The 16923-nt window shown below is 50.8% G+C and overlaps 1 protein-coding gene and 1 long non-coding RNA gene across 2 annotated transcripts in view; one reads left to right on the top strand and one right to left on the bottom strand.

The window, feature by feature from the left end:
- The window catches only part of Olig2 (oligodendrocyte lineage transcription factor 2), a 3322-nt gene extending 1727 nt beyond the window's left edge, over nucleotides 1-1595 (bottom strand). Inside the window, exons 1-2 of the mRNA XM_005375974.2 lie at nucleotides 1476-1595; nucleotides 6-693 (exon numbers count right to left, since the gene is read on the bottom strand). Of these exons, the coding sequence (XP_005376031.2) occupies nucleotides 6-634 (629 nt within the window). The 5' untranslated portion in view covers nucleotides 635-693; nucleotides 1476-1595. The remainder of the gene's footprint in view (nucleotides 1-5; nucleotides 694-1475) is intronic.
- A 3082-nt stretch (nucleotides 1596-4677) lies between these two features.
- Nucleotides 4678-16923, top strand: part of LOC106146605 — a 41379-nt gene continuing 29133 nt past the window's right edge. The window contains exons 1-3 of the long non-coding RNA XR_001231113.1: nucleotides 4678-7456; nucleotides 9071-9178; nucleotides 11782-11921. This is a non-coding gene — a long non-coding RNA (uncharacterized LOC106146605). The remainder of the gene's footprint in view (nucleotides 7457-9070; nucleotides 9179-11781; nucleotides 11922-16923) is intronic.

The raw sequence follows: 16923 nt of genomic DNA, 5'->3' as shown, positions 1-16923 counted from the left end.
CGGCGTGAGCGGCTGCAGCGGGGTGCGCGGTGGCTGCGGGCAGCGGCGCCGAGTGCGCCAGGCCTCCGCAGGCCGAGGGGTGGAAGCCGGCGTGGTGGCCGCCGTAGATCTCGCTCACCAGTCGCTTCATCTCCTCCAGCGAGTTGGTGAGCATGAGGATGTAGTTGCGCGCCAGGAGCAGCGTGGCGATCTTGGAGAGCTTGCGCACCGACGGGCCGTGCGCGTAGGGCATGACCTCGCGCAGGCCGTCCATGGCGATGTTGAGGTCGTGCATGCGCTTGCGCTCGCGGCTGTTGATCTTGAGGCGCAGCTGCTGCAGCTCTGGCTCGGTCATCTGCTTCTTGTCCTTCTTGGTGGACGACGCGGCCGCCGCCGATGTGGACGATGAAGTGCTGGATGAGGATGACTTAAAGCCACCGCCACTCAGCTTGTCCCCAGGATGCGGGCCCGCCGCGCCCATGGCTCCGCGCAGCTCGGCGCCCAGCTCTGGCGGGCAGTCGCTCGGCGTGGACGAAGACACGGTGCCCCCAGTGAAGCCGCTGCCGCTACTGCCCTTACTTCGGGCGGGCAGAAAAAGGTCATCGGGCTCTGGCGACGACGGGCGACTGGACACCAGGCTGGCGTCCGAGTCCATGGCCCCGGGGAGCAGTCGCAGCTTTGGTGGCAGGGTCTTTGCTCCCAGGGCCCTCAGAGCTTCCAGGAGAGAGGGGGCGTGGAGGGAGGGAGGCAGAGAAAGAGAGACAGGCAAGACAGACAGACAGAGACAGACACAGAGACAGAGAGATTGAGAGATTTTAAGTGAGACAGAAAAACTGCTCCCTACTGCACCTCCGCGCAGGTCCAGGCAGGTGGCCGGCACTCTGCGCACTCCTCCGTGCTCTGTCCCTTCTTCCAGCAGAACTCAGGTCGTCCTATGACTTCTTTCCTTTCCTGCCACCCACCCTCTGCTCTTAATCACAGGTTGTATCAGAAAAAACCGAGTGACGGTCTGAGAGGCGAATCCTAGAGGTTTTTTTTCCTTCACTTAAGAATGCCAGGGTGAAATACATGAACAGCAAGGAGGAGCTTTTCTTTGGGGAGTGTGGACATCTAAACTGAAGACTGTTTCTTTGGTTGCTCAAACGCATCCACGTTATCTCCATCGAGACGGCGGGCGATAAACAAGCGCACCCAGTGCCCTCGCGCGCGGGGAGCCCGGACTCCAGGTGCTGCATCTGGAGCCGCAGGCCCTCGTCCCTGGCCGGGACTTCGGCCGAAGGAGCTGTTGTCGCCCTGACTTCTAGCTTTGGGCGAAGAGGGTGCTGCGGTGGGAATGAGAAGCGTCAGCGACGTGAAACCGGTCCAGATTACGGACCGGCAGGGGCGGCGGATCCGGGCACCCTTCTAGGGGAGCATCCCGGGTCGCAGCCGAAGTGAGGGTGTCTGTCCCTGCTATCTAGGCTGAGGCTGCTGGGGGCGGGGGCGGGGACACTTACTGCGAATTCAATTTTAGGAACTTGCTGGGTAGCAAAGCCTGAGTGGAGATCCTGGCGCCCGGCGCTGCCGTGCTGTGGGTCTATGATAAGCATCCGCACCTTTCCGAGCTCCGAGGGTTTTTATAGGCGGGTGTAGGCGGCTACGCCGTCGGCGGTGGCGGGGCGGGGGCGGGGAACAATGTGCTTGTGCTGGAGGGGCGGCCGCGCCAATGAGCTGGGCTCGCCGGAGGGGCTGGAAGCTGATGTCATCCGGGCCGAGTCCGCTCAATGAAACCCGGCCGGCACACGCCTCCTCCGGTGCGCAACCAATGGGCGCCCGCCTTCGAGAGATTCTTGAGGGAGGACCGAACCCAGGAGGTGAGAGGCGAGGGGCGGAGCAGGGTGCGCTCGCGGCGGACCCAGAGAGGACCGAGCGCTCAGGGACCGAGGGGCCGAGCGGCCAGGCTCAGATTTCTGAAAAATATGGTCACAGCATAGTCAGGCTGGGGGACGCGGTGGACCAGGGATTCCGCCAACTAATCTGATGCCCGACGCAGCTGGATCTTTTGGATGTCACAGATAACCCTGGCGACCTAGGGGCTCAGGCTGTGGTCTCCTCCCCAGCTTTCCCTCTCTCTCTCTCTGGTTTCCCGCCCCTTGTCTCCTTGTCGTGGGTTTCATTCACACGTGGGCATTTAGGGCCACAAATGTAACGGATAATCATGCACACAGCTCCCACTTTCTTGGCGTTCTCAGCTCGCGTGGACGAAGTCGCCGAAGCTCCGCGGACAGGCTGTGGCGCCCCCAGGTGGGGGCATGGCCCTGCGGGCAGAGGGCAGGCAGAGAAGGAGCGGACCGGCCATGAGCACCGTGTGTTGAAAGAAATCACAACTTTTCATAAAGTTGAGGAAGGTGCAGGCGTAAGGACGAATTATTTCCATACAGTAAGTGCAACTAACAAGAGCGCTAGGGCATTGCCGGAGTTAAACATTCCCACCTTGTGTTTCTCCAGCCCGATACTGGCACCATCTTTGTGACAGTCTTGAAGCCAAGGGAGTCGGGCAACCGACGTTTGCAAAAAGAGACGTCTCAGGCCTGAGCAAAGGCTGCTGGCACCTTGGCCCAAAGAGTGAGACTGAATCCTTCCCTGCAGCGTGTGGATACAATGTACTGCTTGCAGCCTGTCAGGCTGACAAGCCTTTGATCATGAAGTATTAAATCTAATGTGGAGAAGGGCCCATTATAGCCCAAGGAAGTATTCACCCATTTTACAGTTGGAAAAATTGTGCCTGCAGCAAACCTACAGTGGAACCCTGCTTGGAATACGGTGTTGGGACCACGTAGGTAGAAGCAGCTCCCAGTCCAGTCTCCCTAACCCCTACCCTTTCGTCTGAGCTGCATTTTTGACGTCCATATGTTTCCTATGCAGATGTTTGTTTCTGCAATTTCTGCAAATCTCAGAGGCAAGCTCTTCACCACACACACACACACACACACACACACACACACACACACACGGCCCCAGTCCTCTGCTTACTTCAGTTGTTTTGGCACTTTTCGTGTACTTACATAGATTTACAAACAAGCAAGAAAAAAAACTAAACCAAAACAAAACATAGTAACTGGTCTTTATGTAGCAAAGTTACAAAACCAACAAATAGGGAAACCCAGTTCATTGCCCCTAGTTCTTTGCTAAATCTCTTTCTCCCTCACTCCTTCCCTAGAAAGCCCAGCGGGTATTTTAGCCTTTGCCCCAGCCTCGTGCCTCCTGGAGCATTATTTTGCAACCCGTGTGTTTCCCAGCTGGCTCTGCAGCCATCCGTTAAATATGTATTTAAACCACGAAGAACTGAAGCGTGGTGATATGCCGTCTAACGGCTGCAAGGGTGACCCGTAACCGTTCAGTCCGCAGAATCTGTCACACACAGGGACTAAGCGGGACGCTTGGGGCGGGGGAGCGGAGATGGGGGTGAGGAAGCGCTCGGGGCTTGGGGATCATCACTCGGGGGTCCCCGTCGCCGCGGGAGGGAGTGCGTGGAGCCGCGCGCGGGTGCCGGCTGGGGCGTGGAGTCGCCGCGCGAGTGTAGCTCATAAACGCCGGCCACCCGCGCTCGCGCCTCGGTCGCCGGTCGGTCCTAAAGGGCACGTGTCCTCGAGTCCCGGTTCCTTCCCACTTGTATCTGTCCTGAGTCAGTCTGTAGAGTGTCTGGCGCTCTGCGAGAGAGCCCAGTCTGATACTCTTCATACGCTGGAGTTGGTGGCGGGCTGAAAGTTGGGGCTTGCCTGGAACAGAGTCCTGAGCAGGAGAACAGGTGGCTTGTTCCTCGCGTCCCATCCCAGGGACCCCTAAGAATTCCCTGGGCCCCAGCCCTGCGCCACAGAGTTGAGACTGCGGTGGCAATTCGGGCGGGGAGGGGGTGGCGCGGCGTGTAGCGGGGTCTTGTCCTCCCCGCCTACCTCCGGAAGGTTTCTCCTCCTTTCTCCCTGGAGCTGCTAGGGCGATGGAAAAGGTGTGGACCCCGTATGCTCTTATAGCTCAGGGAAAATCCGTCCCTGGACACATCTCGTGTCACCCCCAACCCCCGATGATAGGACAAGGGGCGCCCTGCGGTTGTCCTGTGCACGGTGCAGGCGTCCCAGGCACTAGTCCGGATCCCGCGCCAGTGCCCGGCGTGCGCGTCCCAGCCGCGTCCCCTGCGGCCACGCCATTCCCAGTAGCGCGCGGCCCGAGCGCCGTCCCCTCCCGAGGAAAGGAGTGCGAGCTTGCCCATAGTAATCGCGCCGGCTCCGGGAGTTGCTGGCTGGCCCTGGCATCCTGGAGCTGTTGGCCTTCGCCGTCAAAACGGAAGACGTGCTTCTCTCTCGCCTTTGTGTTTCCCTTGCACAAAAGGCCGGGTGCGTGTCGGGCCGGCCTTTGCTCGGTCGGCCGCCTGGCGGCCCGGGGAGAACCTGTGCCAAACCGGCCGGGCGGGCTCGCGCTGGGCTCTGGGGCGCAGACCTCCCACCGCTTCCCCGGTCCCTCTCGGGCTTTTCTGGTCCTCCCCGACCCTGCCTGGAGTTCCTGCTCGCTTTCAGGCTGCGTCTCCGCCTGGCTGCCAAGGAGAGCGGTGTTTTTGCGCAGAACCCGACAGGGGTGGTGGTGGGAGGTGAGGCCCTGGGAAGAAGGAAAAGAAAGGGAAAAGAAAAACATTTTAATTATCATCCCTCTTCCAGAAACCAGGAGGGACGCAGAGGCAGTTTTTGGCATCCAAATGTGCGCCATGGGACTTTTTGGGAGTCATAACTCTCGGACAAACGGCATGTCTTCCTGGCAAACTCAACTCCCAGGCGGCCCAGGTCGCGCGGACGTCGGAAGCTGCGCGCTCAGACGGGTCCCAGCGCGAGGCAAGTGCTTGGTAAATACTTCTGAAAGAGCACACGCATGCAAATGTGCTTCGGCTGGCGTGAAGCAGGACTTGTCGAATAGGTGTGTATGTGAGCAGTGTACCTTGTGTGTTTAGTCGGTCCGCACAATAAATCGTCAAGTCTGTAATACAGATTACGGGGTGTAGGGGAGCTTTTAGGAAGATGGGCTGGTGACTGCTATTTAAGGACAGCTGTCACCACTTAACAGTGACCTGAGCACTGCCAGGCATTTAGCAAGTCTTGATAGACTTTCATTTGATTTTACTGCGCACTGGCCCCACCGGCCCAGAGGGATGGGTTACTCTGCTGGGTCAGAACCTGATGCAGAGAGGGACGTGGTCCTTTACCTGAGGTGGGAGAGCCCAAGGGGAGGCTTTAGGGAGATCACCCTGCTAGGAGGCAGCTGAGGAATGTGGTCTTCTCAGATTTAGAGGTTTGCAGTCCTTCCCTCAGGCCTTACTTCTCACTCATAAAGTAGGTCTCTAGAAGCTGCCTGAGCTCTAAGTGTGTCAGGGTCAAGATCTGGAAGGTGTGGAAAGGGCCAGCTCACACCTGCTCCCTGCCCCTTATACTTTCTTCTGCTGTCACTGTTTGCCCAGTCTTGAGGCCTTGGACCCCAGGGCCCCTGCCCTGCCCAGTTTAGATTTGCTACCACCCAGGCTGGGCTAGGAGAGAATTCCTGGGGAATTTCCAGAGCTTGGAGACAGAAGTGCTGCTCAAAAAAGTAACCCAGCAAAGGCCAAACTAACACCCTCCAACCCTTTCCTAGAGACCACTCCCCTCTCCCTTTAAACAGAAGACAGCCATGCCCCAAAGACAGAGCCTTGAAAGTTATCCCCTCTCCCCAAGGAACACATTAGGATAGGACTGAAGTATGAGATGGGAATTTTATTGACTCTGTTTAAAAACTGTGATCTCACCTAATTTTGCAGCAGCCTCTTCGGCATTCAGAGGGAGGCACTGATGTGTGCACTTCCCTCTGCTGCCCACTGGATCCCAAGTTCCTGGGGCATCCGTGGCTTTGTCCTACACCTCCATTCTCCTGCCTACCCTCACCATGCCCCCAGGAGACACTGTGTCTACTGGATGCTGTGACTGATGCTGTGTTTCCCTAGCAGCCCCTCCCGTTACTCCAGTGGACAGATCAGAGTGGCTATGGATCTGGTGGCAGCTTGAGGCTGGGTGCATGTGTGTCACTTGGCAGTGGGGGAACCTTCCATAGGAGAAGGTAACTTGCATGGAGGACGTAGACCCTCTCACCTCTGGGTAGTAGGGTGTGTGCTCCTCTGCCCACCAAATGGACAGCCTGAGTTCCACGTCAAGGAGGGAGAGGACAAACGATGTCCCCATGGCCTCCAGGTTCAAGTCTGAGCCTTCCTGGCAACCTTAAAAATCTCACCTCCTGTACTCACCGTTTCTCAGGACCTAGGGCACCCAGGGGCCCTGCTCTTAGCTGGAGGGTCCCTCTTGTCCCCTCACCCCCTCCCCTGCGCATACTAGGCACTGGGAAGCCCCCTTCTGTCCCTGACCCACCAGACACCCAGTGGTTCCCTCACCTGTGTCAGAGTTCTCCACACCCAGCTGTGCCCGCAGTTGCTCTGCATCCCTGCCCCAGGGCAGGGACCAGCCCTAGAATGGCTTTGTAAATCGAAGCGAGGGCTGGCAGTCAGATGGTTGGTTACCTACAGAATTTTTAGCCAGTATTCACATATCACAAAAGGCACCGATGACAATAGATTAAAGGTATGATGCCCCTTCCCTGTTAATCCAGCTTCAGAAATGCCCAGTGAGGCCCAAGGGTGCTCATTCTGGCCTTGTGGGGGCAGGGTGTCAGCACCTCCTGCCACCCTGAATCAAAAGGCTGTTCAATAACGTGCGACGCTTGGTCCCCTGCTGGACAGCCCGCTGGCTCCTATCCGGTTTCCCCAGGAGGGACCCCAGGGAGCGGCTGTGCTGCCGAACCAGGACCGGGAAAGGGGCCGGAGACAAGCTCAGGCTGCTGCACTCCAGCTTCGGACGCTCCAGGCCGCCGCACGAAGGAAGAGGAGCGCGAGGCGGGCGAGACGAGGGCGCAGCTTGGCACCCGGGCACAGCTGTCCGGTGCTCGGCGCCCTCGCCCAGCTCGGCCTCAACGCGCAGGCGGCGGGGAATCCACAAGCCGCAACTCGACTCCGAAACACATCTCCCAGCCTGAGCCCCGACTGCGCGCTGGGAAGCTGGGACGCCACTGTCACCGTGACCAGGCTGTCAGCCGTGAGCCTCCGGCGGCCGCCCAGCAGAGCCAGCGCAAGTGGCCCAAGCGGTGCCCAGTTGTGAATTTGGAGAGGGCCTGGGCGCTTCTGCTGCACCTCCGTCCTCCTTCCTTTCTCCCTCTCCTGCTGTCTTGCTCTCGCTGTGTCAGTCTCTTCCCCTCCCTTCTTTATTCTCATTCTCCACCAACACCTTTGCCTGAATCGTATTTTTATTTTCCCTGTTATCAATATGTTCTTTGCCCAGCCACTAAGAGCCAGAAAGTAGGAAGTCTCAGGTCAGCCCAGACGCCGTGAAAGAGCCTACGTCATCCGCAGGCACAGTGGGGCCCAGAAGCCCTTCTCTAGGTTTGTGGGGTCCACCCTTGGGGGTGTGCCTCCCTCCTCCACCACCAGTTCTGGGCCTCTTGAGGATAGTTCCTTGGGGTTGTGCATCCTTCCAAACCGGCTGAATAAACCACAACCCCATCCCTTGACTACCTGTTAAATGAAACCCAAGATGATATTTTTAAAAAAGATGCATGCCTATGTAAAAAACAAACTTTTGAAATATAGAGAAAACAAATGTCACCATTACCATTCCAACACCCTCCCCTGTCCTAAACAGCCACCGGAAACCGGATAGGCCAATGTTTTGGTGACCCTCCTTCCAGCTCTGTATGCACGCTTTGTGAACTGCTCTTTTCTTCTCTGTTGTCTTCTTTTTGTCTTCCCAGCATCTCTTGGCCCTTTTTACATGTGGGTGCAGATCCACTTGGCCCCTTTCAACAGTATAGGATGCACCATTCCACCCCCTGCGGGTCCTCCTCTCCTTCAAAATGGGTTAGTCAGGACTGGCACCCTCGCGAACCTCTTTCCACTGTGGTGCTTGTGTTGGGAGGACCCTGCAAGGCACGGAAGGCAGCTGCCCTCTGGCCCCCGTGGGGCCGTGTCCAAGACCAGGCCAGTTCTCCTTTGTGGTGTCTTTCCCGGAAGGTCTGGTCCACACTTTGAGCGGAGGAGGGTTGGATGTGCAGAGAAAGCTGAGCCCACTGACCTTCAAGTTGACTCTAGGGAGAATGAATGTTTAGGGCATGAGCAAAGCAGTCCTTGGCTGGGACTGTGACCAGGGCAGAACTTGAGTTCTGGGAGTTTGGAAAGCCCTGAGAACTTCAGACGTTCAGTTTTCCTTTATCTTTCCCCATTTCCAACAACAAAAAAGATCATCTGCTTCTGGGTTGAGTCTCATGCACTGGTCTAAGCAAAGAGACCAAATCATTCTGTGCAGGCAGTGTATACGATTCACACTAAGAAAAAGAAGATGGGGGTTGGGGATTTAGCTCAGTGGCAAAACGCCTGCCTAGCAAGTGCAAGGTCGTGAGTTTGATTCCTGGTACCGGAAGAAAAACAAAACAGAACAAAACAAAAAAAGAAACAGAAGATGGGAAGAGAGACAGTAAACGAGGGCAGGAGAGAGAGACATCATATATAGTGGGATTCTCTCTTCTTTAGAATACTGTGTCATATGTGCTTAAAAGAAAGCTCAGATAATATAAAGGGTATTTGGGCAAAAGTGGTTTTTCCTGGTACAAATGATCTGACCTTCTCCCAGGTCTCCACAAGCAGCTAAGGCTATAGTTTCTTATGTATTTAGAAATATTCTCTGCATTTACAAACTATATGTTTAGAAATCTTTCTTTTCTTTTTCACAGAAGCAATCGCCATGCTCTCTATACTGTTCTGTACCTTGCTGTTTTCACTGAGCACAGAATACTTTCAACACACACGCACACACACACACACACACACACACCAGCACACCTGGAACACGGAAAACCTATCTGCTCCTGACACATCCTTACCAGAGTGGTCAGAAGTCCAGGGAAATCTTCCACCCAGTCAAAATGAGGAGAGGTACCCCTTACCCCTTTACAAAAGCCACTCAGCCTCTGATGGTATTTTTCCTGCTTCCCTCTGTCACAGAGAGGCTAGGACACTCAGTGCCTGGACATGAGAGATCCAAGAACATTGAATAAACTTCTCAAGGCCATTCCCAGAATGGCACTTTCAGCAGCTCCCTGAAACTTACAGGTGAGTCCATTTTTTTTCCTATTATAATTGCAAAAATAATACCATTTCTTCTGTCCTGTTTGTAGGACAATCAGTCATAGAGATCTAGTTACACATACTTCAAAGAGTGCATATAAGACCACTAAATGAAGCTAATTAGTCATTTTATCTTTGAATAAATAATATACTCACACAGTGCAAAATTCACAGAAATATAATGAAAAATTTGCTTCTCTATCCTGGTCTGCCATTAGTTCAGGTGACATCTCTTTTCTATGTTTCCGTAAGGATTATCAGCAAATACCAGCAAATATAAGTAGATAAACTATATTCCCATTTTTAAACTAACAGTAATATACTATATACACTGTTCTCCATCCTGCTTTTTCCTACTTAATCTCTGAGAGATTGCCTCTTAGTAGTATTTTAAAATCTTCTTTAAAAAGAAAAGTCTACCCTTCTGTCATATGGACACCCCATAATTTGTTTAGCTAGTGCCCTGTCAAGAGCTATTTATATTGTTTCCAGCTTTTTACTATTGCAAACAATGCTGCAGTGAAACATGCTGTAAATTGTCATTTGCACATGTGTTGTCTATCATAATAATAAATCCCTGGGGTTAGTATTACTGGGTCACAGCCTATACATTAGCAATTTTGATAGACATTGCAAATTGTCACTTAAGTGTTGTCCCAATTTATGTTGCAATGTGCAAGAGAGGCTGCTTAGCTGGCAGCTAATTTATATGCTCAACTTTTACCTTCTACTTTCTTGGTCCAGAAAAAATATCATCTCTAATTTGGATGTCAGAATAGGCGATGGGGCTGACCACTGCGGCTTGATAAGACAGAATACTAAAATGTCGTTTCCCCCTTCAAAACATCAGGGCACAGATTACAATACATTTCAACATCTGGTACTGTCTCCAGCATTTCAAAGGTTTATTAATGACTTTCCCGAGTGGTTGGACAGAGCCACCCCTGTGTGTGAAGGCATTGCACCTGCTGACGATTACTTACATTGTAAGCAAACAATTTAACAGGTATTTATTGAACTTCTTTCTTGTGCCATGAACTATTGTAGCTACCAAGGGTCCCACATGGAAGGAAATAGAAAGACCCTCACAAAGCAGCATCTCTGCCCTGTGGAGAACAATTGCCATCATAATAGTATAATTTCTCTTAGTTCTCTATACAGCCCTGCAAGGTGGTTAGAGGAGGGCGTATGCGGTTAAGCTACTGCTCCCCATGTCGTCGAATGCTAGTGTAGCAAGTACTGCTGATGTTTCCTCTAAATCTGTTCCACTTTCTGTATGAGAATAGAACTTTTTCTTGAGCATATGGCTCCCAGGCCAAAGACTACATTTCCCAGCCTGCTCTGCGGCCAATTCTGGTCCATAGGATATTCACTGAAGTGGTCTGAACAACTTGCAGGGGGAGCAAGTCCTTCTCATTCCATTCTTGACTTCTGGTTGGCTGGAATCCCAACATGATAGGCAAGGCTGGAAGGGCCACTGTGGATTACTAAGTGGCCATGGGGCCATATATAAAAGAGGATGAAAAAAAGGATCCATGACACCATGGGGTTCCCGGCCTGCCAGGAACCAATCCTCTAGTTCCCTAGATAAGAGACAAAAGACCCCTTGTTTTATTAAAGCCACAGTTGTGTTGGGTTTTCTGAAGCAGGTAAGGGAGATCCTAACTCAAGGGTAGGGGCTCTCAAATGTAGAGAGGGGCATTTGGGGATATCTAAAGGGGTACCTCTTGGCTGCAGCCATCTTTGTTAAATCAGCTGAACTTGTATCCTGCCTATAACCCAGGGCAGAATCAAATAAGGTGTGAAGCTCACAGAATAAATACTAAACAAAGTAGACAAGCGTGGACATTGGGGGAACCAGTAATCACTATTGTACCTAGGAGTCACTGTATTAAATGCCAAGCACTAAAAGTTTTTCTACTACTATTGATGCTTGACTCAAAAATGATACCTTTGGCTGCCATGACCAATTCCAGGGCAGCTGTGGCCACCCGAGTGGCCATCCTCATCACCTCCAGCATAGGTATCAGGATTTTGGGCTCAGGGGTGGCAGCTGAGGCCCAAATTTCAGGGAAAGCTTGTGCAGGTAGGAGTTTTGGCCCACTTGAGTTTTGATAAGAAAAGCAGTGGACTTAGAGGGCGTGAAAGCTGCTCAAGACAGGTCAATGGAAAGTGCTGTCCCTACAACACATGCACATCTACAGGGAGCTGTGCTTGGGGCAGGCGTGGACAGACGGCTTGCTATGCCCACTGTACCAACATGACCCATAAAGCCACTGTGGGTCCTACAAGGCCCGCCACTTGAACCTCCCTGAGGTGGGTGGTGCAGAGCCTTCCTGGGGTCTGGGCATGAATGGGAGCCCCAGATCTCCTGATGGTGTGGGGTTTCCCTCCAGGACTATTTTCCTAGGATTTAGATTGGTCTTGGGTTAAATAGCAGGCTCCCCAAACATATGTGCAAATCTCCAGAAGTGGTAAGTATGTCCTTACTGGGGAAAAGGATCTTCTCGGCTATGTTAAGCTAAGGATCTTGAGTTCATCTTGGGTTGTCCGTGCCTCCTTTAACCCAGTGACAAATGATCACATAGGAACAAAGCTGAGGAGACTTAAGATAGACAGAAGAGGAGAAGATGCAGGCAGAGAAGGCCCTGCAAAGAGGGAGGCAGAAGCCAGAGCAACACAGCAGCCAGCCAAGGGATGCCTTGGTCACCAGCGCCTGGAAGAGCAGGTGAGCATTCTCCCCCTGGGCCGTGGAGGGAGCACAGCCCAATTGATAGCTCGCTCTCGGACTTCTGGCCTGCAGAACCATGTGGGAATGAACATCTGTTGTGTTAAGCCACCAAGGTTGTAGTGATTTGTTATTACAGCCGAGAAGTCTCCCAAATAAAGGCACAGCCACTGGCTGGAAATGGGCCAGCACTGCAGAGGTGGTGATGGTGGCTTCTTTGAGTTCCCTTTGCAGTCTCCTCCCTGCTCTTGGCTCCTGGCATCCTCCACTTGAGCCCAGGCCACCTGGTGGGAGAGCAGACAGACATTTATCCCCTTGACTTCCTGTCTGTGACTTCCTGGGGCTTAGCTATATCCTGCAGTTGGAGACCACAAGGGCAGCCCGCTAAGGCAGCCTGTTATGCGTGATTCTCTCTTCAGAAGTTTCTGGTAACTTCTGCCTCCCCATGTTCTTTTAGGCCAAAGGATGGGGACAGTTCTGGTGCTGCCAGTTCCTGGCTCCTGCACTGTGTCCTGTGGCTCCCCCGTACTTTGTTGTTTCTCTGGAAACACGTTCTCCTACAAGTTAACCCTCGTCCAAATTTCCCAACTTGACTTTTCTATCACTTGGTGGGATCCCCACTGAGATAGCCCAACAGGGGTTGGGCTCCTTGCTTGTGCTAAGAGTGAGTGTCTCAGACTGTCTCCTGTGGCTACAACAGAATGCCATGGACTCAGTAAATGGTTCAGATTAGAGCCCTTTGACCCAAACACCTCTTTAAGGCCCCACCTCTTAACACTGTTGTAATGGTCCACAATTATCCTGAGTTTCCGATGGCACCCTGAGGTAGGGGAGGGCTTCCAGAATGGGGTTTTGCGGAGGTCTTCTCAGGCTGCACCATGCACCTAGGCTCTTTCCCTGCATCAGGAACTAGGACCGAGGTCCTACTCTCCAGAGGGCCATGAACACTGCCCCTGCTGGAGACTAGAATGTTCTTTGTTAGGACAAACCGAGCAGGCTGAATCAGACCCCAACCTTGGGCAGTGGCAGACAGATGGAGGAAAGTGGACCGATGAAGGGCATTTTTGGAGGTAAAATTAATCAACTACCAGTTGACTTCCTTGACTTCAAGTGAGGTGCACGGTGGTATAAGATTTCACCAGTTTTCCAAGCTTGAGGGGCTGAGGGACTGGGGAGTCACACTGAATCAGCAGCTGAGATGAAGAATCCAGGAGGAAGCACTGGTGTTTTGGACACAATGAGTCGAAGATGTGTGAGGGGCCCCCAGTGGGACACCCAGTATGCAGTTATGTTGTCCAGGGGGTTGAGCCAGCAGGCTGGGGGAAGCACCACAGCACACCAGGGCGAGCAGAAATCTTCCTGCCCGTCAATGAGGCTGCGCAGGTGCACAGCTGCCGGCAGAGGACAGCTCTTCCCCAACACGTAGGTCTGTCTGTGAGGAAAGGCCCCTCAGTTGCTGCGCCCCTGGTCTCTATCGCAGCTGTTCACGTTTATTAGGTTGATTCCAAAATATTGTCTGCCTCCCTCAATTTCTCTTTCAATCCATTGTTTCAAAATTCCCAAGATAGGAGCAGACAGACGACTTCCCAAATGCTAAATTGGTCAAATTAGGGGGAAAGCTGTCTTTTTAACCTACCCCTGTGATTATTTGGTACATATGGTGCTCGGCATCGGGCTTCCAGGCTCCACCATATGTGCAGGTAGGTGGGGAGCTGGGTGGTAGAACAATGGGCTGCTTCGCTTTTAGCGAGGTTTGCTCATAATTCTTTGTAGCCCTCTGTCCTTCTTCCTTGAAAGATCCTTTAACTTGAAACATGCATGTCAAGGCATGTTAGAAATGCATGGGAATGGAAATCACGTCTCTTCTAAGAATCATGGTGGTATTATAATTACTGTACCAGTGATTGTACCTAGTACAAATCACAGGTTTACTGTGCATCAAACAGTATTATTTTTTTCTCTTAGGAAATAGTTTTCCACTAAGACATACATATGTGTGCATTTGAATTTATTATATATTTGTAATATATAATAAATATGAATAGAGATATATAAATATATCTGTATATATATCCTACAAATAGATATTCCACCTCCCATCCCAGAGATTGAACCCAGGCCCTTTGCACTGAGCTACACCCCAGCCCCTCCCCCTGTTTTAAAGTTAATGAGTTGCCCACACCAGGCCTGAACTTGAAGTCTTCCTGCCTCAGTCTCCCAGTGTGATGGGATTACCAATGGACATCACCATGCCCAGCTAGGGGATTCTTAAACTCTGGAGAATACAAAGTTCAAATTTACCTTTCTGTTGAAAAGTACAGGCTGTGGACTCAGAATTCTAGTTGCCTCCCATTAACCTGGCGTCATCCTAGGTGAGCTATTTGACATCTCTGTGTCCAAGTTTCCTCATTTATTATCTTCCTCCCAGATGTATTGCACAGACCAAATGTCATACCATGTGGAAAACACTTATAATGTAGTAAAAGCTCAATAAATTTAGCTGTATGTTTTCCCTACATATGAGTACCTCAAGGATTTTCTTTTTTGTGCCTTAAAATTTTTGTTGGGGAACAAAAAGAAAAATATATTTATAAACAGACGCCAGCATAATTATGTTTAGGTCTCAGCTAATCCCCCAAACTGAGTCTTTCTCTAATGCTCTGGAAAAGTGTACTTTTTCCATGTGCATTTTCCCAGCCTTTTACTCTGCATTTAGGCTAAGTCTGCTACCCGCCTGTTTGTGTTTTGAAAAAATTTCCTTTTAAAACAGAACATGCCCGTCGCGCCTCCTTAGTACAGCATGTTTGGGATTCTAGCAGATTTCTTTACATTGTTGACCAAATGGGGATGTCTCTATTGTCCTACTTTTATACTGTAAGTATTCAGCTTCACTTTTAAGAAAGTTCTCCCGAATCCCTTACCGAGTGGATGATGCGTGTCCGTTTCCTGCCTGACATTTGATTAAGAATTAAAAATAATGAAGACAGCAGAGATGTGGACGGAGACTAATTTGGAAACCTGGCATGATTGCTTTTAATTTGTTGCCAATGTGGTGTTTGTGGGGGAAGGGAGGTGCGGGAGCAGGGCACAGCACGGCCGTGCTCGCCCAGGCTTTGAATTAATGGAGTAACAGCTGAACTAAGTGTTCAGAGTGAACACATCAAAGACTGTAGTCTTTGAGATGCCATTTCTTCTATTCCGTGATGTCAAAGGTGGCTGCAAATATATCCAGAGCTTTCTGGGTGGCATTGTTTAGGATGCTGGCCCCAGCAGATGGCCCCCCAAATGCACCTCAGCCTGATAGAGCAGGGACCACATGTGATTGCATAGTCTTCTCATTAGCAAACAGAAAAAGAGAAAAAAAGGCGAGGATGAGAAAGGAGAGAGATGAAAAGAATACACAGAGACATTTACATATTTACATTGTCTCCCTCGCATTTCAAATTCTCCTTAGCTGAAGTGTCAGTGGGCTTGCTTTTCTCCTTCTGTTTGTGTGTTTACTTGTGCTAAATAGATTATGGTAATCAGGCACATAAATGCATGCAACTGTTATTATGGCATTTTAATCACAGAGTTTTTCACTGGAAGCCTTCATTAGAATTCTCATAATCTTACTTGTTAGTGTAACAAACAGTAATAAATGCCAAAGAGCTTGGATTAAGGCAGAGGCCTTCAGACTTTAAAAGAGGAATATGGAAATGTTGTCAAATCTCTGCATTACTTATTTAAATGTCACATAAACAGTTCGGGACTCTAAATATCTTACTCATTATAGGGATGGGGAACTAGGCAACCTGAACATTGTAATTATGTCTTTCTACTGAGTACTACAAACATATGTCTTTCATACATACCAACTAACTCTTCTGAAATGACCGGATAGTCTAATGCATAGTCCTGGACATAATTTATTATTGGGATAAATTGGAGAAATATATTAACGTTATACAATTTCATTTATTTGTTTATGTGTGTGAACACAAGCATATGTCAAAACTTCCTGATTCTCATTTGTTTTTGGTTTTGCAAGGTTATTTGACAAGTTGTTAAGAAAAACAGAAGTTCTTTTTTTATTCCAGTGAGCAATGTCATAGGCATGTGCTTGAGCATAAATCACTCTTTCTCAAAATAATGTGGTCTTGCAAACAGGTATATATCTTGGGACATATTAGATGACCATCCTGATGTTACCCCAGCCCAGAATTTAGATACGATTATCTAAGTCATAGGAGAAACTTCTTACTTGGGTTATCTGTGTGAGGGAATATCCAAGACTTAGTGGCTTAAAACAACAGCAGTGTAGTGTTCTCTCATTCTGCCAATGCAGCCAGGTGGAGATGGCCCAACAGAGAAATTCAGGCCTGGTCCAAAGGCTTCCATGAAGCATCCGTTGTGGACTTCCCATCCATGCCAGAATCTCAGCCAGCGCTGAGTTAAGTAGAAGCACGCACCGCTCCTTTCTCAGAGGTTCGTTAGACCAGTAGGTGGTGGGAGAGGCTGGCCCTGCCTTGGAGAGCGAACCAAGGGCATCTCTTCCCCAATTCACGTCCAGGAACATCACATAGGCAACTGGTAATCCCATCACACTGGGAGACTGAGGCAGGAAGACTGCAAGTTCAGGCCTGGTGTGGGCAACTCACTGACTTTAAAACAGGGGGAGGGGCTGGAGTGTAGCTCAGTGCAAAGGACCTGGGTTCAATCTCTGGGATGGGAGGTGGAATATCTATTTGTAGGATATATATAGATATACTTATATATCTCTATTTGTATTTTATATATTACAAATATATAGCTGTGCTTTTATCTGCGGAGGGCCCATTACTGAACATTTCTCAGCACATCACCGTCCTGATCCCTGCATTGTGCCTGGGCCACCTTACCACATCTGCGTTGCAATACTTTTCACAGAGTGGTTCTCAACCTGGGGTGTGTGGAATCTATCCAAGGAACCCTGCAAATACACACTTCTCTCTTTCCCTGCTGTCTTTTTTTTTTTTTTTTT

Source organism: Chinchilla lanigera, unplaced genomic scaffold (genome assembly GCF_000276665.1).
Source record: "Chinchilla lanigera isolate Chin_1 unplaced genomic scaffold, ChiLan1.0 scaffold00006, whole genome shotgun sequence".
Lineage (NCBI taxonomy): Eukaryota > Metazoa > Chordata > Mammalia > Rodentia > Chinchillidae > Chinchilla > Chinchilla lanigera.
Note: the sequence above shows the minus strand (reverse complement) of the source record. Positions and strands in the feature narration are given on the sequence as shown.